General features: G+C 44.6%; 2 protein-coding genes across 3 annotated transcripts in view; both read left to right on the forward strand.

The window, feature by feature from the left end:
- The first annotated feature begins 1349 nt into the window (after window positions 1-1349).
- On the forward strand, window positions 1350-10864 carry tsku (tsukushi small leucine rich proteoglycan homolog (Xenopus laevis)). Of its 2 annotated transcripts, none has more exons than XM_088920985.1 (2): window positions 1350-1372; window positions 8383-10864. In XM_088920985.1, the coding sequence occupies exon 2, from the start codon at window positions 8389-8391 to the stop codon at window positions 9430-9432; it is 1044 nt and encodes a 347-aa protein (XP_088777111.1). In that variant the 5' UTR covers window positions 1350-1372; window positions 8383-8388; the 3' UTR covers window positions 9433-10864. The 2 variants fall into 2 exon arrangements, with proteins under 2 accessions (XP_088777111.1, XP_088777110.1); XM_088920984.1 differs by lacking the exon at window positions 1350-1372 and adding an exon at window positions 1505-2270.
- A 7093-nt stretch (window positions 10865-17957) lies between these two features.
- Window positions 17958-21709, forward strand: part of acer3 (alkaline ceramidase 3) — a 28847-nt gene continuing 25095 nt past the window's right edge. The window contains exon 1 of the mRNA XM_088922405.1: window positions 17958-18108. Coding sequence (XP_088778531.1) covers window positions 17958-18108 — 151 coding nt within the window. The remainder of the gene's footprint in view (window positions 18109-21709) is intronic.

Consider the following 21709-nt stretch of genomic DNA (forward strand, 5'->3'; position numbering starts at 1 on the left):
CTACCACCGGCATTATACAGATGAATTCTTTATAAGGAATTTTATCAAAGGTATTTTGAAAATGTAAATATTTCATATAATTTTCTGTGTCTACCCACTGTTGCTGTCTTCTCCCGGAACTCTAATAACCCAGTTAACCTCCCTTATCTAAATCTATAATGACTTCCCCTCGAATCCTATTTCCACAAAGGTGATACTACAGATAAACTACAGTAAATCCTCTCGTTTAGTTTTTTAAGAAATCTGAACCGAGATTTTTTGCTCTATAATCATTTGGGTGGACTTTGCCACAATTTTTATGCATAAACGCTACTTAAGCAAACGCCCAGTAATACCCGTGTCTCGGACGGAAGGGCTTATTAGCAGTGTATGGCTAACAAAGCTAATTTTCTTAAGCACAATTGGTAGCCTACCATCGGGTCCGGCAGATTTGTTAATAGATGCACAAATCAGTTAGGCAGACATGTGTAGATTGTATACACGTTTTATATGTATAAAAATGTGATTTGATACAGCAGTTGAAACTGTTGGAGCGCCCCTTTCCCTGCGAGCAGAAACCAGCCGTTCAAACTCCCAGCCCCGCGTCCCGGGCGTGAGCCCACATCTGCGCTGTGCTGCAGGCGGAGGGCGGCTCTGAAAACTTTTAGGGCATGTTGTGAAACTACGCATCTTGTCGATAACGTTTACAAGGTTTTTTTCTCTTTCTCATACTTCATCAATTAAAACCGTGCGTCAAAAATTAAAATCACCTCATTAATGATTTTGCCATTTTCCAAAATCTCTACTGCAGATATGAGTAGCGCCACGTAGGAGTACTACAGACATGTGGGTAGGGAGCTGCGTCATCATCCGTAAGACGCAAAGGGACAGGTTAGGGCCCATTTTCCCGGCAGACAGGGAAAGAAACACGCGGTGCCTGGGCTGCGGGCCGTGTGTGAGAAACACGCCAGCACAGTTCCTTCGCAGTCACGAAACACTTAGAGAAATGTGACCCGGTGCGCTTTGCCGAAGATGGGTCCCGCATGAATGGCACTACCTGCTTAGCCGGTTTATGTTCCATAACAGTTTCAGGTTTCAGAGTCTAGGTGTTTAAGGATGAAGTTAGATATATTACCTTGATTCACTAATTCAAATTAACGCGTAACGGGTCTAATTTTCAACTTTGGGTACAGAGTCATATTTAATCGACCCGATAGAAAAGCGCTATATAAGTGTAAGGAACAATAATAATATACTCGTATATATATTATATAGTTCAGGTGGGTAGCTGCGTCAGCATGCGTAGGCTGCAAAGGAACAAGTAATAGGTTTATTCCATGCTGAAAAAAAGAAGAAAGAGAACACAACGTTTCAGCTGTGGAGCCTTCTTCAGGTGTGTATATAATATACTAGAGAAATGCACAATTCTATAATACTGGTCCTGGAGGAATGTGTTGGGTTTGGTTTCAATTCTTATCGTTCCAATCAATGGCCTCATTCAGCTTATTATTTGTTAATTTCACAGGAGAAATTCCACAGCTCCTTGCAGTTCTTCGGGCCAGGGTGTTCTCGGGAAACCTAGTGTGCTACAAAACCTGTTGACACGCCCGCTGTCCAAAACCAGGAGAAATGCGTTTGATCTCATTGATTAGTTAGATCAATGACTTTATTGAACCAATTAATTGGACGCGAGACCAATCAGCCTTTTTTTAATTTTTGCTGGTCTTAATCAGGTGCTAATCGAAAGGGGTTTCTTACACCCGGCCACCGCTGGACTCGGGGGTACAGTACCTGGCGTTCTGCCCAGACGGGGAGCGTGTGTAAGTGGGGCAGGTAGATGACATCACAGGAGTCCGTGCTGTTTTCGTTTTCGCGGGGAGTTGGCTCTTTCGAGCTGGCCCCTGGGCGGATCTCGCCACTAGAGAGCGGTGTGCGTGTGGAGCGCTCAGACTGGAGCAGGCACCGTGCGGCCGGGAGCTGTTAGCCATTGGGTCTCGGGCAGACGGGACGCAGGACGACTCCGAAACTGGACAAAAGGTGGGATCGTGTTGGGGGATTGTGCCGTTTGGCAGCTGGGACAGACCGTGCCTGTGCAAATAAAAGGAGCGACGCCCACTGAACTCTAAAGGATCAGCTGTGCTCCACAAAATATGAGATTTAAAAGTAAAATCGCGACAAGAGTATCTGCTCGATTACAGGAGAACCTTAAAAAATAAAGAGCGTTAAACAAACCATCCGGGAGGAAAAAAGCGAATCAAACAACTTGTGGACCGGCTTCTGTTCTCTGTAAGGTAAGGAAGTAAAGGAATATGTTTAAAAGGTTATTGTGAACTGCGTAATTGCTTTATTTAAAACGAGTGCACGCTTAAAATCATGCTTAAATATAGTTAACTCATTGACGATAATGCGGTTTAGCGATTGCTTTGAGTGGAATACACAGAAAGCTTTAATTACGCGTTTCAGGCGTTTTGTCGCGTTATTTTATAAAGTGGTCCTTTTTGTGGCGTGAATTCATTTTTACCCTGAGTGCAGATGTTTGAGGGCACCGGGGACTGGACAGCGGAGCACGCGTGGTTTCAGAACCGAGCTGCCCTCTCGGGTCTGAAAATGTGGCATCGCCGGTGCCGGTACCGCCTGCACCGGCGGCGCAGCTCCGGTACCAGACCTGTTGGGGACGGAGGCTCGGCGGCGTCTTGCGCTGGAGTTGGGGAAACCAGAGTGCGAGTCAGAGTCGGAGCCAGCTAGCTGCAAGGCGCACTCTGCCACGGCTGCAAGTAATTTGATAGCTGCGGCGCTAAGCACCAGTACGGCCCCCTCTGGAGCTGTCCGGCCACGGCTCGGCTCCTCGCTGCCCTGCGCCCGCCGGACCAGTGGCTTCGTGACCCGCGTCGATACGAAAGGGGTCACCTGGCCAGCATGGCGTGATCCACGTTAGGTGGCAGGGGCTTCCAAGCCTTGCACCTGAATTGCTCTTGGTAACGGCACGAACCGGGCTAAGAAGGGAGTGCAGTTATTTCTGTACATTGAAGTTGGTTGCAGGTCAAATGCGTCTCTGTTCTTTCAGGGATCATTTGTCCTTTCATAAAATTAGACCTGGTCGATTTGTGGTCCGGCGTGCATTTTTTAAAACTAATTTTATTATTATTGTTGACGACTTGAAATCAGTTGAAGATTATTTTCGGTTCTGCGGGTTCAGGCGCGGAATGCCGCTGCGCTCTCCCCACAAACGAAGCGACGAATTTCACAAGTTCTTTGTCAAAATTATTTTTATTCTGTTAAATGAAAAATCTTTCAGTGTTCTTCGTGTACGCATACCGTTTTGTGGAAAAGTGATCTTTACGATGGCTCTTTTGTGAAATGTTTGAGATGGGTTGGTGTACTGGACTCCTGCCCGACTGAGGTGCTGAAAGGAGGCAGGAATCGCAATAACGTTTTTATACATCTATACGCTTTTATAGTTCTCTCACACCGACTTTCTTCAGACGTACAGTAGTGTCACAGGAAAATATTCAGTAACATTCTTAAAGCTTTTTAAGTCATTTCTGTTTCCTTAATGCGCAAGAGACAAGTCTTTAATGGCAGGGTTTGTTACTCAAAGTGCCCCGAATCCAGTTCTTGAATCCAGCTGAAAAGACTTGAGGGGCGCTGCTTAATCTCTGGATCAGGGGTTCCCCGCTCTGCGCTTTGGGGTCTGGAATCCTGCAGGTTTTATGTCATTTTAAATCACCAGTATCTGGAGGGGTCTAAACCTTATAATTGATTTTTTTTTTTCTCTGGTGAAGAGCTGGTTGTAGCTGAAGAAGAGGCAGTAATTACTGCATTGCCGACTGTTGGGGTCCAGAGTCGAAGACCATGCTTTCTATATTTGCTGTAGTAACCGTATGTAATTACATCTCTTCTATGGCAGTCCTAAGAAAGGCAGTACAAGTGTAAGTCAATGGCACAGTCAGTGTTTGGTTTTGGGTGCCTTTTCTACAGCTTGTTCCAGAGTTTGTACATCTGTGTCAGGACCACTTGTCCCAGTGCCTCTCGTCAGCCTGTCTTGGCTCAAATCGAAGGCACAGCTGCCCTCGGGATCTTCACTGTGTGTTTTGGTCTGGTCAGCTTCGTCGGCTGCAATTAGCCCCTGCAGAATAGTCCTGCCTGTCCTGATGGTGATGGACTTTCCCCATGACTCCTTTCCCAGTCCCATTGCCAGAAAATAGCTGGAGAGTTCGTCTTTAGACAGTGGATTCTGAAAGCTTACACAAACTTGCATTCCTAGAGAGTCTAACATGATTGTTTTCCCCAGACTGTGCAAAGGGATTTGGCCTTGGTGTCCTGGTATTCAACAGTGTCTTGAGTGGTGTCAGCAGTCCAGACCGTGGATGCAAAGCCTTTGTCAGTCCTCCCAGCAGGCCAAGGCCTTGTTCAAGTGTGTTAAGAAGTGCACCCTCATATTTTCTTGCATCACTTCCTGCACTTTGAGTCAGCATGACCAAGTAGCTCATCCAGGCCCGCATGAGGAAAGCACATGTTGTCACTGATCATGCAAGCTACGTCCTTCCAATAAGAGCAGAGTATCTGTTCTAAGGTGACGTGGTGAGTTGAAAGCACAGAAGCTGAGTTTCCTCTGTTGTCGAAGAGGAGTTGCTCTTGTCTGCACAGGACTGCTACCTTGTGGATGTAATTCTTTTGGAGGACAGCGATGTGTGCAGTAAGTTAAGAGCCATGAGAAAGTCATTTGCTATTGCAGTAGCGAAGATGTGTTTAGGATATGTTTGGTAAGCCGTTATTTTCCGCACCACATGCTGATTCAAATCTCTGATACGTGACGAAACAAAAATCATCTTGCTCAGACTGTTACCTGTTTAATTATTTTTTTTCCACTAAAAGACTTTTAGAATTGCAATGTGTCCCATTTCCAAATCTGTGACTTTCAACTTCAGCTCGTTAAACATTAAGGCCATCAACTGATGGCATGTTTACTTTGTGGCCTTAATACATAGCTCATCTCTGTCTTCAGTTACTGATTTTGTTCACAAAATTAGTAGGGAAAGGGCAGTAGGTAAAATTTAAAGAACATATCAAAGAGGAGGGTGTGCTGCACATAGTTTTTAATGCTTTGCAGATTTTCCAGAAAACACATCAGCTGTTTATATGAGCTTTGCTGTGTAACAGTTTAAAAGGGATTTGATGTAATTATTTCTAATCCTTGATCTGAATCTGGAGAACTCTGGCTTTGTGGCAATTCTGACAAGAAAAGAAACACGTCAGCACCGCGTAGATGGGAAATGTAATGAGTAAATCCCAAATGAAACACTTTCACTTGGCAGATACAACTTGGAATGAGATGACTTTGTTTTCCTTCTGCATCTCCACCCTAAATAAAACATTGCCTTTGTGGCTAAAAAGAGTGTGTCGTGCAGAAAAATCATAAACCAACTGTCAAATATGAAATTCGCTTAGATGTAGGTCCCACCTGTTTCCTGATAGGCTTTTCTTACACCTGCACAGTGACGCACTGTGGCACTAGAGCAGATGGATAGCTGGATGTTCAGACACACTGGGTTAATCTGCCCAGTCCTTTTGCTCTATAGTTGGTACTGGGAGAAAACCGCAAATCATGGCTACACCCAACGTTTGGTAAATTACAGATTTCTAGTTTTTGCTCATTGTAAATGTCCTATCATTTCATCAGACGCCGGGATGATGCTCGTCTGCCAGTTAGGATTGTGTAATCGCACAATCACACAGGCCGTCTTGTATGGAGCCTCTGGAACTTTCCCACCCAAAGCAGTCTCGTTTCTGGATTTTGCACTTTTCCGCATTGGATTCTAGTAGGATTATGCAACATTAGCTGATTTATTAACTGCTTACAAGTAAAGTAACTTGACCCACCTTCAAGGCACTCTCATGCCATTTGTTAAGGTTCTATTGAGATTGTGTGAAATCTCCTTGTACAATCAATATGGCACACGCAAGTCTGATACCGGCTGGTTCTTTGTATACAATTGCTGTCGTGAGTCTCCAACAGTGAGTATCCAACAGGTGTGCGCAAAGAAAAGACTTGGCATCACAAACGTCTGCTTCTTTGTCCCACGAGCATTAATATTGAGTGCGTTCAAAAGACGGACATTAATTCCTTTTGTATGTGGGGAAACCTATAATTCAAAACTGGGGTTCTTGGAAATTTAGAAATAAAACCACAACATTATGAACAATTATCCTCCGGGAATTACATTGGCTCAGCTCCAGAAGTTTTCATACTAAAGTACTTTGCACCTGGTTTTTGAACAGCTAACAATTCAGTGAAAGTTGAATAGAAGCCCAGCTTGTCTTCAAGTGGGCCTGGCTTGCTTGTTTTTGCTTCTTCAATGATGTAACTTTACCTTTATCCTATAAAAATGGCTAAGCCACTGTGTATCCAACTCGGATAAAAGCACTAACCTCTTGTCTACTTCAGCAGTGCCTTGTCATAGCCACCCAAGTTAATGATTGCCTTAGAGGGGTTGTCATACTTACACAGCCTCTGTGAAGGAGTGTGAATATGTTGCAGTTTTTTTTTCCATCCAGTCAGTGTTTTGTGATGCTTTTGTTGCCAGGCACTGTCAGAGGCTTACCAGTAGGTTACAGGGATTTGGAATACCAGCTACTGCTCAGTGCTCTCAGGGGTGTTTAATTTCTTTCAAGCCAGCTCATATTGTTCTGTTGTGAGAGTGCATGCGGAGCCCACTGGCACCATGACTGTCTGTAACGGTGTTACAGGCACACAGCAGCTGTAGAGGTTCAGCGCAAGCTTATGTTAGACCTTCAGAAAGATGACATTCCTTTAACTGTAATACTGGATAAAGGCAAGAGACTTTGATCTGCAACGATCTTTTACCTAGAAAACATGCATTTTATAACAGAGGTTATAACAACATTGGTTGCAATACACCAGTATGAGCTGAATTTGTGTGATGATCGATATCTACAGTAGGAAGTACTATTCTTGTTTGCTTAGCAAATGCCCTTGTCCAGGGTGAGTGGACACAGGTACACGAAGTTCACATTACGTGGTCAGTTAGCAGACTCCATTGCACCATTGTCGGACTGACATGAGGTCTGAGGTTTGCAATATTGTGATGAAGGCAAATGTACTCTGGCCTTTTGTTCTAAACATAATGTAGGAAGTGATGCCCCAAATTGCCTTTAAAATGTGATTTATTCCCCAGCCAGACTATTGTGGAGCTCCTTCCGAGGATAAAGGAAGTGTGAAAAAGTAGACATTTTCACAGCTGATGTTCAAGTCAATGGCTGACCTGTTAACACTTACAAACTTTTACTTTGTAGTTCTTACCATGTCCCTGTAGTCACATGACAAAGGTCATAAAACACTGAAGGTTTCATTTGGCATTTTTCTGACCCTCGCATCACTCTACTGAATGCAGAAACCATTTGCTCCATCCACTGAGCTGTTCTTAAAGATATCTACTCACTGGTTAAATAGTCTGTGCCACTATCGTAAAAATCGATTTGTTTCCAAAACAGAAAGTTGATCCATGTTCCTTCAGTATTGTTCTTTTCTGAAGAGCTATGGAGTTCTCCATCAGTATTGGCACTAACCACTCGATATTCTCTGAAGAATTAACTAGTGTTTGCTATTATTTATTTATTATTAAACCTTAAAATGTGGATCTAATCATACTCATTTCAAGCAGAGCTGATTGCTGTATACCTCCATCCCAAAGCTAAAGTAGCTGTTTCCAGTGAAGTCATGTAAGGATGCATGCAAGCAAACTGCTTTCAGATAAATGTGAGCCCTGTGTTTATGGGAACTGGCTTTATTTGGAAATAGCAGTCTATGATTTAGTCTTTTGGTTATTCGGCTCTCGCTTCAATACAGCAATTCCTGTTAAGCATACAAGATTCATGTCACCAGGAAAATTCTGTTTTTAACACTTGTTAATAGCTGTTATGAATTGTCTGCAGATGTTTCAGGTGAAAAGCAATCTAGACCCACTTAGCTCATTAGACATCTCAGAAAGACCGACTCCTTTTCAGGTTAAAAAACCATTGCCACCTTGACCACTACAATCAGTTCTACGGAATGTAAATTTGTCCAACAGACTGCTAAGAGCCATGAAGTGGAGAGCAGGGTGGCTGTGTGTTCACTGAAAGTCTATGCATTAGTGCTTTGAATTTTGAAGGCAATATAAAGTGTCTGAAGGCATGAGATGCTGTGGAATATTGTTTCTTTACATATCATTCTATGTAATCAAGCAGAACCTTTATTTGCATTCTGCCCTTTCTCTGTTACTGGAGTCTGCTTCTTCTTGTGAGCTGTGGTCAGGAGGTCAGAGAAATTGCCAGAGTTGAGATCCCCCTGCCTGTCCCAAGGAGCAGAATGTACTCACGTCCTGTTTTTTCTCTTTCTTGCAGCAGGAGATGGCTTTGACCCTGTGGATAAGCCTGTGTCTGCTTTTCAGTCTTTACGTGGGAGCAGTAAGGAACTGCTACCCTGGGTGCCGCTGCGAGGTGGAGAGTTTCGGACTGTTTGACAGCTTCAGCCTGACCAAGGTTGACTGCAGCGGAGTGGGTCCTGATGTGGCCCCAATTCCCATTCCTCTGGATACCACCTATTTGGACCTGTCTTCCAACTCCATACGCACCATCCCGGACTCCATGCTCTCTGGGCCGGGCTACACCACGCTCGTCAGCCTGGACCTGAGCCACAACCACATTACAGGGGTCAGCAGGAGCACCTTCTCCAAGCTGCGGTACCTTGAGACCCTGGACTTGAGCCACAACGCTCTCGAGGGTCTAACAGACGGGTGCTTCTCGGGCCTCCCGCTCTCCGAGGTGGACCTGAGCCACAACAAAATCCGCGAGTTCAGGCTGGACATCCTCACGTCCCAGGGCCACGGGAAGCCGATCAGCGTGGACCTGTCCCACAACCTCCTGACCGCCGTCTGGAGGAGCCCCCAGACTCCCCTTCCCAACATCCAGACCTTGAGCCTGGTGGGGAACCAGCTGACTTCTGTGCCCAAGCTGCGGGACGTTCCCTTGCGACACTTGAACCTGGATGGAAATCCGGTCGTTCGTATAGAAGGGGATGCGTTTGCAGGGTTGAAGGATCTGGCCCACCTTTCCCTCAGCAGCCTTCCTGAGCTTTCGGAGCTCCAGCCTCATAGTTTCAGGGGACTTGAGAGCCTCCAGGTTCTGGACTTGTCAGGCAACCCAAAGGTGAAGTTCCTCAGCCCGGAGGTGTTCAGTGGCCTTGTCTCCTTACTGGAGCTCAACCTGTCCCACTCTGGGGTGATGTCCCTGCCAAACAGCGTGCTGAGCCACCTGCCCAGCATCAGGAGAATCACGCTGCGGAAGGATGTCCACTGCTGGAAGACCCAGAAACAAGAGCAGTTTCACTGGCAGGTTGGACGGACCAAGGGTGGGGAAGTTCTGACCTGCGAGGTCGCGGGCTTGGTCTCGTGAAGTGAGCTCGTCTGCCACAGTGCCATTACATGAGGTTGTTCAAAGCTGAATTGTGCCTTTTTACTCATTTTGAGGAAACCACAAAGCAACTTTTGTAATTATTCCTGCCAAAACTTGATTGTTTTTGTAATATTTTATCTTGTAATTTAAGAAACAAAATTTGCACATTATTTCTTTCAACCTTCGCAAGTCCAGCTAGCTAATTATTCTTTCCAAGAATAATTTGTTACGCTTGTTCTTTTAGCCAGTATTCCCTTATTCAATATCCACAGCACTAGAAGACCACAAAAAAATAAAACATACATGAACTGTGGGGCGTCTTGGAGGCAGAATGAGTGCACAATGTATTTTTCTTCAGTGGCATTTAATACTGCTCACATTAATGTAGCTCACAGTTCTCTGGCTTGGGAGATCACTGGCAGAAGTCTGGACCAAAGCGGCCAAAATCTGGTTTACATATAAATGTTCTAAACCAGCTACTGCATAAAAAAATACTTAATCTACAAATGAAGTAATTCCTTATAGAGATTAGAGACCTAAAGCCTGTAAGTGTGGATACACTACACTGACGAGCTGTTACAAATAATTTGACTCTGCAGGGGTTCTGATCCACTTTTCCCCCAGAAATGAGCTGAAGTGCCTTAAGTGGATTTTCTGTGCTGAACGTATTCAGGTCGCTGCTGTAGCTGAATAACACAAGTTGTGGAAAGGCCAGAGGACCAAATCATCACATGTCAACAGAAGGCAAACCTGGAAAGTAAAATGCATCTGAAATTTAAAGCACAATTTACAGAAGTAAAAGCTGTTGTTTTCTGACTGTACCCAAGCCTGCAGAGTGCCATCGGAAAAGCTCTGTGGTTTGGACAGGTTTAAGATCCTTTTACCTGCGGGGTGCTTGCAGAACTTCTTTTAACAGGTTTTCAGGGCTGGGATCCGCAGTGAAGTGGTTTGGATGCCCATGCTTTCACAGTGAGCATGATGGACATTTCATGTCCAGTCGTTTTTTAAAGCACACTTGCATTCCTTGGAGTTTTGTCCGTGAGCTTTTAGCAGTTTGCAGAAATGGGCTACTGGGGATCACTTCTTTCTACACAATTTTCATAGAATGGAATAGAAATGCTCTTTTCCCTCCCCTCACAACCCGGGCTTTGCTTTTTGTATAGCATTTTATCCCATAGGTGGTTTAAAACATCCGTTTACTTGTAAAGCTTAAACTTGGATTGTTAGAAGCAATGTGCTGTGTAATTTTCCTGTCTTATTTGTCCTCCTGGCAAAGATCCACTGTGTCGTCACAGTATTTCTACTGTTCCAGAGCCTTTCACTGTTTCGTTCTTTTAACAATACATATACATGTACTCCTTTTTTCTTTTCTGCTGGCAGAAAATGTTTTGTCTGTAATAAATGATCTTTAAATACATGGCTAATATGGATGGTGTGTATACTGTATTTTTTTGGTTGCTGTTGTTCTTATACTTGGGGTATCTTACAAACCTTCCAGCTTTGTTCATGAGGAATGTGGATAAAGAACCAGTCACAGCCTAATAAGCAAGTCTGTGTGTAGAAGGCCATGCTGTTTGTAACTGTCACTCTACTTATATGAACATTTATAGTTCTGCAGTTATATCTCATGTCTGATGAGCATTCTTGTGATGCCTTGGACACAGTGCCGCAATAATTTGTTCCCGTGTGTTGGAAGAGGATTGCAAGCATCTCTGACACTTCTAGAGATCACTTAAATGGCCCAAGTTGAGCTTTTAATGTTTCCGTAAACCAGACATGTTTCGATTAATTAGTGTTTCAGGGTACAACATGGCTCATAGGTGAGCTAAGACAATAGGCATTATATTTTGAACCTTAATAAAATGAAGACATTGTTTTAAAATGAAGACCTGTCTGAAAAGAATATGAAAAAAGTGGAATGAGTGATGTGGCATGAATGATGAATAACCAGCTGATTACTTACAACAGGTTTAAAAATTAAGTAAAGTTCTTAAAAAAGAAAAATGTATTTAAAGAAGAATTAGCAACTCACCCTTTGTTTCTCAGCTGGTTCTGGTTAAATGTTGACCCAAAGGAGTCAGCATTTAACCAGAACCAGACATTCATCATGTTTGGCTCTGCATCAGTGGACTGATGTCAGAGGGGGATCAGACAGGGAAGGAAGGTTTAATCACTGCAATAACGGCTTGAATTCCGCTGTTTGTTTATACAGCTTTATATCCAGCCCTGCTCCAGGTCCCAGGGTCCTATAAAACAACCTCTCCAAACATGTCAGGGTACAATTAATCATTCTTTAACCACTTAAAGAAATCGCCGCATCCTGAAAGCCCCTGGGCCTGGATCTTCTTGGAACACGCAGGAAAGGCTGAGAATGATGCACCTAGAGGAGAAACTCCAGCCACAGGAGAATCCTGCACGGCACTCCCATCTGGCTCAGATCCAGCCCTGAAAGAAGTGTGTTGTGAAAAAGAGTTCTTGTGAACGGGTCTCTCAAACTCCAAAGGCGCATGTTCAACCGGAGAGCCTGGAGCTTCCCGGGCGGGGACAGGTGTGCGACTGGTCAGAAGCTCCCCTCTGAGTTGATCATTCAGACAGATTCTGACTAGAGCTGGATTTCTGCTGCAGGAGCCCACTGGTAGTAACGGGGCTCAGCTTGCTTTTACAAAGCTACAGTATATCCACATCTCTCCCATTTTCTGTCTGCCAGCATGTCTGTTCCTCGCATCTCTTTCTGCTTTGCAACGTTGTTACCCCCTGTAACCTTCTCCAGGGCTAATAGGGCCTGCGGAGTCTCCACCTTGCCGTAGTGTAAAGCATGTAGTGGTCAAGGCTTTGGAGAGGAGGTCAGAGGTTTGTGGCCAGGTTGACCTGGAGCTTCAGTGCTGCTGCTGTTACAGTATCTTCTGACGCAGCCCACCAGCTACTCCTGAAGTACTCTTCTCCCCCTGCAAAAGATCACTGAGAGATCAAAAAACACTGAGCAATGGAAGTGGGTTTCCTTGCTGAATTGCTTATCTTAAACATAAATACAAGAGAACGCAGATCCTGACACTGAAGGAAGGATCATCGGAGGCTGACAGTGCAGTCTGACAGCATTCCTGCCAGAGTGCTGGAGGTGCTGACTGTGGGAGCTCAGTGGAGGGCTTCATCAGTCTTGAAACTCTAGATCACTTTTGACTTTAAGACAAATAACTCAGATTTCTTCCTTTTTTTTCTTTTCTCTATTCATTAAACATCAGGAATTATCACTCACTCCTTTAAAAAAGTAGACATCTCTGTGTTTTTTTCCCCGAAGAGTTGCTTGTTGTTTTGAAATACTATCCTTAGCTAAGAGGATGCAAAGCAAAGCCTGAAGCCACTGCAGACACAAGGAACTCCGGATGAGCGAGATTTAAACACATTGTCATTGCTCATGAACACACGCAACCCCCTCCCCCTGTCTCCTGCCCAGGGGAGAAACCGCACCTGCAAAATGGTCTCATGCCCCCTAGCGAGATCATGTTGGCTGTAGTCACTGTGTTCAGGTAAGAGAACGCGGTTTGAGCTCCACTGTGGTGAGGAGAGACTCTGGGCTGTTCACTGGCCGGCCGTGAAGAGTGAGCCGCACCCTGCTGTGACGAAGGGGCAAAGACCGTGATTGTCACGCATCTGCAAAACCGGAGTGGAAATGAGCACCCTAGCACACAGCCACAGAAACTGAGCCCTCGCTTCATGGACAGCATGTGAAAGTGGGGAGTGCGTCATTTCGCCTGCGTCACGTGAGAAGGAAAGATAAAAACCCCTTTTTTTTGTATTCTTGACCCATCGGCAAAAATAGTGAGGAGTGATTTTTTCCAGCCTACCACAGATCCCACTGATGTCTCTAGGGGGATTATTATTTGGTTTAGCAGTTTCATTGTCATTACCTGGGAAATGTTTTTTTTCCATTTTTAGTAAAAGTATGTTTCCAGAATAGTGCATGCCTCTCATCACACATATTTAACAGGGTGATGGATATTTGTTTGGATAAGATAGCACCCCAGGACTTGAACCCAGGACCCCAGCACTGATACCCACCGCACTGCCATGATGCCCTCCAGTGTGGAAACTATTACAGCTTATCATTGCAAAAGAAAACTTTCCGGAAGGTTCAGAGAATGGGGCTCTCTGTACATGGAGTGCACTACACTACAAAGTCTCACACTTCCTACTCCAGAAAATGAATGCCTTCAAAAACTTCATTTTGTGTCTTGCAGAACATTTAGTGAATCTGCTCAGGAAACAGCATGGGACTCAGATTAGATATAGCACTGTGCCTGCAGCTACCCGGATAAAGAAAACACTTCATTCTATTACAAAAACACAGATTTTAGAGTGTAGGATTTGAGGCATGCGGAGGGGAAGAAGACCCAGCCATTTGCCCCTTAAATCACAGCAGAGTTAGTTTGCATGTTTAATAGCAGGAAAAAATCTACAGCTCTAAACAAACACTTCAGCAGTCAAGATCATCTTCCTGTGTTTATCATTAATGTTATTTAATGTCTGTCTCTAATCTCTAAATTGGGAATGTGCATTTTTTGAATACTTGAGAAATGTATGGCCTAAGAAATGCGGTTAGAGTGTGATAAAAAAGGCGATGACATTTGTTTTCAAGTGGACTGTTTTAAACGAACAATGATTTACCAGTTTACCACGGTGTGGACTCCCAGCTCTGGGGTCCTGGGTTCGAATCTGGCCTGCGGTGCCCTCTGTCCCCTGTGTGGAGTCTCACTATCGCCTGCGGCCACATGGACTTTCTCTGCTGTCTCTCCGCTTTCCTCCCCCAGTCCAGACACAGGCTGTCTCGGACAGGTCTGATCAGCGATTGAGTGGATTTATCAGTCAAGCTGGGAAATATTGATGCAGATGTTTAAGTTCAGAAATACACTTCAGGAAACATTCCTGTAGGTGGAGGCTGTGGTTGAAATCAGTTCAATACACTAGTCTATTTCAGTATTTCTGTTTTTGTCAGTATTTATATTTGCTGTAAAGAGGGGTTTCAGGTTACCCGTTCAGTATGACCATGAGCACTAGAATATCACCTGACCTGTTAACCTGGCTCCTCTCCTCTCTGAGCTTGAACAATTCAGTTGGTGATGTTAAAGTCTCACTTTCCTCCTCGATGTGCTGTGCAGTGGGGCTGCTGGTGTAGATGTCTGTCTTGTGTCTCCTAGGTGGGGCAGCATTTCATTATGGCATCAAGCTGATCCCTTCCTATATACTGTATAGTGAATATTTTGGATGTCAAGCACTGTAGTAAATTATTATTATTATTATTATTATTATTACACATGTGAAGCAATCTTAGCAGGAATTTTAAAAATATCGCAGTAAATAATTACATTGATTAAATTGATTTCTTTCCAGACAGTAAAGTAGTTAAGTAGTTACATTTTTTTTTCAAAAATAACAGACTAGTCCTTTGACTGTTTAAAGCCCTTTTCCTAGGCAGTACCAACAGCTAAGAAAGAAGATGACTTGTAAATGCAGCTATTTCACTTCACAGTGAATTACAGCTAAGTAAATTTGAGCTCACGCCCTACATTTCCATGAAGCAATGAATTTTATTTTAAGGATGCTTGCAGATCTGGTGTCTGTTGACGCTTCGTTGTGTGTTAGAATGGTAAGTCCACGAACACAGATGAGCACTTATAGAATCACTCCAGTACTCCTGAACTAGAAGTATTGACAGATGATTAAGAAATATTCCAAAGACACAATGTCCCAGCCATCCAACTAAAATTGTACACAGCCAAGTCAGTTTGGCCAGGAAATCAAGTCTAATGATTAATAGACTAATGTTGGCTAGGAAATTCAGCAGTTTTAGTCTTAATTCCTTTTTGCAGCAGATTCTCTGTGGGCATGTACAACAAGGCTGGAACATTTAATAATGTATGATGAGATCTGGAGTGTATTTCCCTGGAATTTCCAGTCCTGAAGCACAGAACATTATGAATATACAGAGGAGTGTATTTCTGAGCAAACCACTGTTTGATTTGGCTCGACAGAAATCACTTGGCTTCATCAGTTCTACTGCAGGGCTGATCCAATGCAGATATTACTAATGAAGCCAGATTAAACTCTTCTAAAAAAGCATTATTTTAAATTGGTGTAAAAGCACACAGGATACTGCATGCCAAGATCTTGACTGGCGGAAATTTAAGACTAATTCTATGCAATAATCTGCAAAGCCATAACAATGAATACCTTTCCCAAACAGATCCAGACCATCCGCAGTTCCTGAGATTCAAAGTGCCTTTCTCCACTGTAAAAGATTCTCACATCATTGTTGGGTCTGGCAGCAGCACAACCAAGACAGCCCAGAGAATTTCCTTGGCTGGAACATTCTCATTGTATCTGCAAACACTGGTCTTGTGTCTCTGCAGTGCAACTCACCCCAACAATCAGAAACCAGTCATAGCCTGTCCTGCATGTAGATTATTCCATAAAACCACCATAGCTTTTACGTACATGCGTTTCCATTCAGCACCTCCTTTTCTTGGTGGGTATTGTCTGTGTTCCTAAATGCTTCTCTGGGATTTCTTGAGCTCTTGCATATAAGTTCAAGCGCCATGTATTCCATTATCAATGGTAATAAATCCTCAAGTCTTCTCTTGCTCACTGTAAGAGATGACACACACAGTGTCCTTCCTCGGTTGAGAGTGAGGGGACAACAAATACTCTCACTGTTCATCATGTGCAACCACTCGAAGACCTTGTTTCATTTAGTCTTTTCTGCCCTGGAATAGACTGCAAATAAATTTAAAAACTGCTAGAACAAACACTTTCCAGATGGTAAGAAACAAGGAAAAAAACTGAAACTCCATGGAATCAGAATCACATATCAAGATAACATGAATCCAAGCGAAATTGAACTGCTCTGGAGAATGCCTGCAGCCCTGAGTGGTTATCTTCGAAAAGCAACAGAAAAAAAACCATAGAAGTGATCTCATGTTACGTGTGCTCTTTCTGATGTTTCACTCCCCTGTTTTCAGAGATACCGTATGCAGCCACATGCCTGTAAAAGGTGATGTCTTGTGAGCGCACGTCTTAGAAAACTGTGCTACAGGAATATACAGTAGCTCTTTATACAGTACTGTACATACTGTAGTAACTGTATAGTATAAACTGTATATAATAATGCGAAAAGAAGGATCAATTCTGCTTTGCAGAGTTCGATTGGATGCTCGTGAATCTCTCCGCAGGTGCACCTGTTTGAGTCCCCCTGCTGTGTGGTCTCTGGTGGACAATGACACTACTGGCCGGCTGGTGTTAATCTCACAACAAGAGCGATTCGAACCCCTGCCAGTGGAACACAGCCTGCGGCCAGATGTAGAAATGACCTCTAGGTTCATCTGGCTCCTCTTGGTGTCTGTTCCCTCTGCTGTTCAGTGGATGGAAACACTGATGCTGTGTCACAATGATGTCATTTATCCCCTAACATAGTTTTCCAGCCAGGGAACAAAGGGAGGAGCTCCTGGTGTGCCTGCTGTGGCAGAGAGCAGCGAGAGTGGGAAGAGAAATCTGTGCACACTGTGCTGCTCAGGTTTGGTTTGGTGAGCTCATACAGTTAAAAGGCATTCAGTACAAATGTATCATATGTCTTTAACATTTACACCGTTATACTTTTACAATATACAGTACACCATACAAGTGTTTATATTGTTAAATGTATAGTATTGTATATATATATACACAGTATATGTCTTATCCGGGGGTCTGGAGAACTGAATCATAAACACGTTTTCCAAGATGAGATTTTATTATTCATGATACCAGTCTGACTCTTTCTTGTTGTTTTGCTGGTTTTGTCGGGTCTGGAGCCTACATTCCTTGCCCTGGTCCTGGGGGAACACTGTCTCTTCTGGGTTTTGTTCCAGCTGAGCCCTGTCTTCAGTGCTGATCAATGGCGCTTCTCCCTCTCGTGTGTCGGTATGTGCTGTGAAACGGGCTTTAGGGATGAGACAGCGGGGGAGGAGTTCGACCCTCCTGAGAAGCACGGCAGAGTCATTTAGGATCACATATTCTGTATTATTATTATTCACTTAAACTGTAGTACTGCTAGACAAACGTTTGTTTAATATCCATTTTTTATGTATGTGCCACATTAAAGAGTTTTGTTCGATAGTAGTGTAAAACAAAAATTGCCAATGTAGATTTTTAATTTCTTTCAGATTAAAAGATCGACTAATGACACGTAACACGTTTTGGTAAAATAATTGTTTCATAAACCCATTTTTCAGTGTGCACGGCGCTTCGTGAAGTGGCTTCGAGGGGCTGTGCATGAATAACTCCTGCACTCCTATGATATGTCCACCCTGCCAGTGTCTCGGAAGAGGAGACAGGCCCTCTAGGACTGTAATTTTTAATTACAGCTCACGTGCTCAGTAAATCCCTGCGCGGACCCGCCTCGAGAACCTGCCGGGAGCCTCTCGCGCGCGCAGGTTCCGCTCACCTGAGATCACGCTGCGGCGCTCGCGCTTCATTGGCTCTGCTATCCGGTTGCCATGGTGACCCGCACCCCCTCCCCGGATACCCGGCTGCTGGTTTCCATCATGGCTCCTGCGGCAGACAGGCCCGGCTTCTGGGGCCGGCCGACCTCGACCCTGGACTGGTGTGAAGAGAACTATGCTGTCTCCTTCTACATCGCCGAGTTCTGTGAGTAGGCCGGGGCCAGTCGGGCAGCCGCATGAGCGCCGGGGCCAGGCGAGTAGTAGCGCCGGCTTGCCGGTCCGGAGGCCCGGGTCTCCGCCAGCCGAGACCGCCGCCTCCAGGGGAGCGGGTGCTCGGCTGTGGATTTCTCCTTCTCGGGAAGAGCAAGAAGCGGAAGAAACGTCAGGCAGCCGGCGAACATGATTGCACTGTGTCTAACCACCCGCTCGCTTCCCACGCGTGGGTCGTGAGTCCTGCCCGCCCGGGGGAGGCGGCGGGTGTGCGGTCCGGTCCGGTCCGGTCCGGCCCGGCTTTAATCCGTTCTGCGCTCAGTTCCGCGCTGGCTCTGTCGTCCACATCGTGACACCCCTGCGCCTTTCCAACTGTCACACGCTACTTTGGATCTGGGGTTCTGTGCAGCTAATTGAAGTGAAATCGAACCTCTTCCGCTTCCCAAGCCTGGATAAAAGTGTTTTCACGTGTTTTCCTTCTTGATAAATAAGATATAAGCCAGCAAACATGAGCTAGAAGGTGTAGCCCGCTGTATAATCATAGCCGGAGTGAAAACCGGGGCAGGGAAGGAGCAGTGAACACTGTAGTACGATGCGGTGATCTGGGGTTCAGGTTGGGTAACGCGGGTTTAAAATGAGACTCCCTGCACTGAGGTATGAGTTGGACATGTATTTCAGTCGCATTGGACAGTGGTTTCACATGCAAACCGTAGGTGTGAGAGAGATCTTAAAGGGTGACGCGGAGAAGTATATCGACACGTATTCAAGGTTACAGCGTTGGTGTTTAATTATTTTGTGAAATGTTTGGAAGAGTGGCTGGAATACGCTGGCTTAGCTCTGCAGCTCTGTACTGGTCACCAAACCGCTTCAAGGCTTGTTTCAGTACAAGGACTGACTCTGTAATTGGTATTGAGAGTTATTAATTGGCTCCGAAAGAGGTTGTCAAGAGGAAGAGTGATCAACAAACAACAGGACGAAAACCGCCATGGCCTGAGACACACTGCCCTGCAGGGGTTAGAGAACTGTCACTGTGTGAACTGAGCTCGGTCAGGGCTGGGTCTGCTCAGGGCTGCCTCCTGCTGCTCTGCTCTAGAGTCGCCCACAGCAAGGGCTTCTAGGCCGTGTGTCAGTGGCATGATGATGTTGCAGTCGTTAGAAAGGCATCCGTCGAAATTGTGTTCATCAGTAAACGAGGCGCTGGGGTGCAAGCCCTGAGGGCTCTGGGGTGCTCTCTCTCTCACAGCCGAGTGGCTGCAGGCCCACTTCAGCTCCTCTGTGACTGTAAAAGGTCAGACGGAGGTTTTGCGGCAGTGCGCTGTCTGGGTGGGGCAGAGGAACAGGAAAGTAAGTAGTGACAAGTAAAGACTGTGGGTTAAAAAAATACTCTCGTGTACAAGCACTCAAAACAAATGGCAAAATATAGTACTTATTGAAAAACCCCAGGAAGATGGTTTCAGCTGTTTTGTTGTCATAGCATTGTTTAGGCTTCAGCTTCTGGTATAAAATGCTTTGGCAAAGCAGAGAGTCTTACAGCTATTCTCTCAGAGCTCTCCCGATCAGTGGTGTCAGTGTGAGCGTAGTCCAGTTTCAGAAGGGAAGTAACCAGCTTGATCTGCTGATGGAATTGAACTGAAGATCTACAGAGCAGAAACATTTCATTGTCTGGTACTGGATTCAGATGTTTTCACATTTATGCTCCGTGTTGTATGTTTAAAGTGACTCCTGTGCATAAGCACTTTTTCCACTTCATTAGAATACCATTATCAGATTTAACATGAGCATGCACTGCATGTTTTCTCAAAAGGCTTTGTGCTTTAGCCTACATGCTTGCTTTGTTAAAATGTTGTGCTGGCTAGCTATTCTTTTTGAGCGGCATGTACCATGCTTGTTAGGATTTGGGTATTCAGGCATGACAATGTATCTCAGAAGCATTTTGAAAAATTGTTAGACATAACTTTCACTTGCTGTGAATGTTGATAAGATCACATTCTCTGAGGTGGTTTTAATTCGCAGCAACATCTTGTTTGATATTGGGTTTGGGAAGACTGGGACTAATTATGCTCCTACTGGCCTTTTTCAGCCATACCAATGGCCTAGCATTTAAAATGTAGTTGCCTATCTAGAGCACAGAAGTCGTCGAAGCAGAAGTGTTACTTGCCTTGTGTTTTCTCTGGTCTTCACGGGTGCAAGGTTAAAACTAGTCTGAGCCTGGAAGGTTCTGGTGTCCTGAAAGTCGCCTGCATCATATGTTTCCTGGTCTGTGTAACACACAGTGAATCTTAGGATGGTTTTTAAGTAAATGCACTTTAAATAGATGTGGGACATAATTCTCACTAGCACTAACATGGGTGGCAAAAGAAAAAGACGCAGGACAGCTCAGCACTAGAGCTCAACTCGGCTCAGAAACGCCTCTCGGCTCCTGGCACCGAGCACGACGTGTGTTTCTCCTGCCAGCGGGAGTAACTATGGCAACTCCCTCCTGCAGCCGAGCCCTGCCAGTGAGCCCTGCTGCTTCCTGTTGATCCCCACACCTCGACTCGTCAGCCCCAGGACCCGGAGTCCTCTGGCAGGCTGAACAGCGCTGTGCTCAGACTGAAAAAAGCACTTTAAAACACCTAAGAGATTTCTTTAGAGGCTAAAAGTAACATCTGAGTGGGGGGGTTGGAGTGAGTACTTATTAAATTCTTGTTGCCAGTGTTCTGCATAATGCATAGAGGTTTGTTCTTTTAAAGGTGTTTTTTGGTAGAATGTATACTTTTCTAGACTAGTGAGCCAATTAAAAGTTAATTAATGTTATATATAGTTTAACTTTATAACTACATAGATATATAGTTAAATGCTTGCTTCTATAGTTAACTTATTTAATTCATTTTTCTTAATTAATTATTCGTTTTATTACAATGTTAAAAATCTGAATGCAATTTTTAGAAACATATACATAAAGCCATCTAGCAAGTGTATTTATTGCACATAATCAGAAAAGCTTGTGACACATGCAGATTAACTCACAACACATCAGAATATCACACAGAAGCCCCTATGTCTTGCTGCTGTCTGAAGTGGGTGGAAACACACATTTTTTCGTCCTTATATTGGTATGGTTTTGTGTGCTTTTTACAGAGTAAAACTTAATTTTGCTTGATAGCTGTTGTGCACACCTGCTGCTGCAGGATTCTGCCAGTGGGGATGTGAACAATGTTCTTGACACGTTCTGTGAGCCTGCCTTCAGCTCAGAGCGACATGGAAGAACTTTTTTTTTCCACACACTACAGAGAACGAGTCTTGGTAATGCTTTTTGGAACTGAAAACAAAGAGGACAAATGATAAAAAAAACCCTTGTAATTCACAGGGCTCAGCTTTACAGGTGTGCATAGGGCCTGCAGCTGTACGAGGCAGTATCTGACACCCTCGGAGATCTGTCAGGTGTTGGTGCACATCTGTGGCTCTGGGGCGTTGCAGTATTCCCACTCCTCAAGCTTCCAAGAGCTCATTAGCCAAGGAAGACCTGGGAGACTGTAATTGTTTTAGACAAGTAAAGGCAACTAGTTGTTTTTATTGAGGTATACAGAGAAGTTGTGATGTACTTATAACTACGT

Source organism: Atractosteus spatula, chromosome 7, assembly GCF_055471065.1.
Source record: "Atractosteus spatula isolate fAtrSpa1 chromosome 7, fAtrSpa1.hap1, whole genome shotgun sequence".
NCBI classification, from domain to species: Eukaryota; Metazoa; Chordata; class Actinopteri; order Semionotiformes; family Lepisosteidae; genus Atractosteus; species Atractosteus spatula.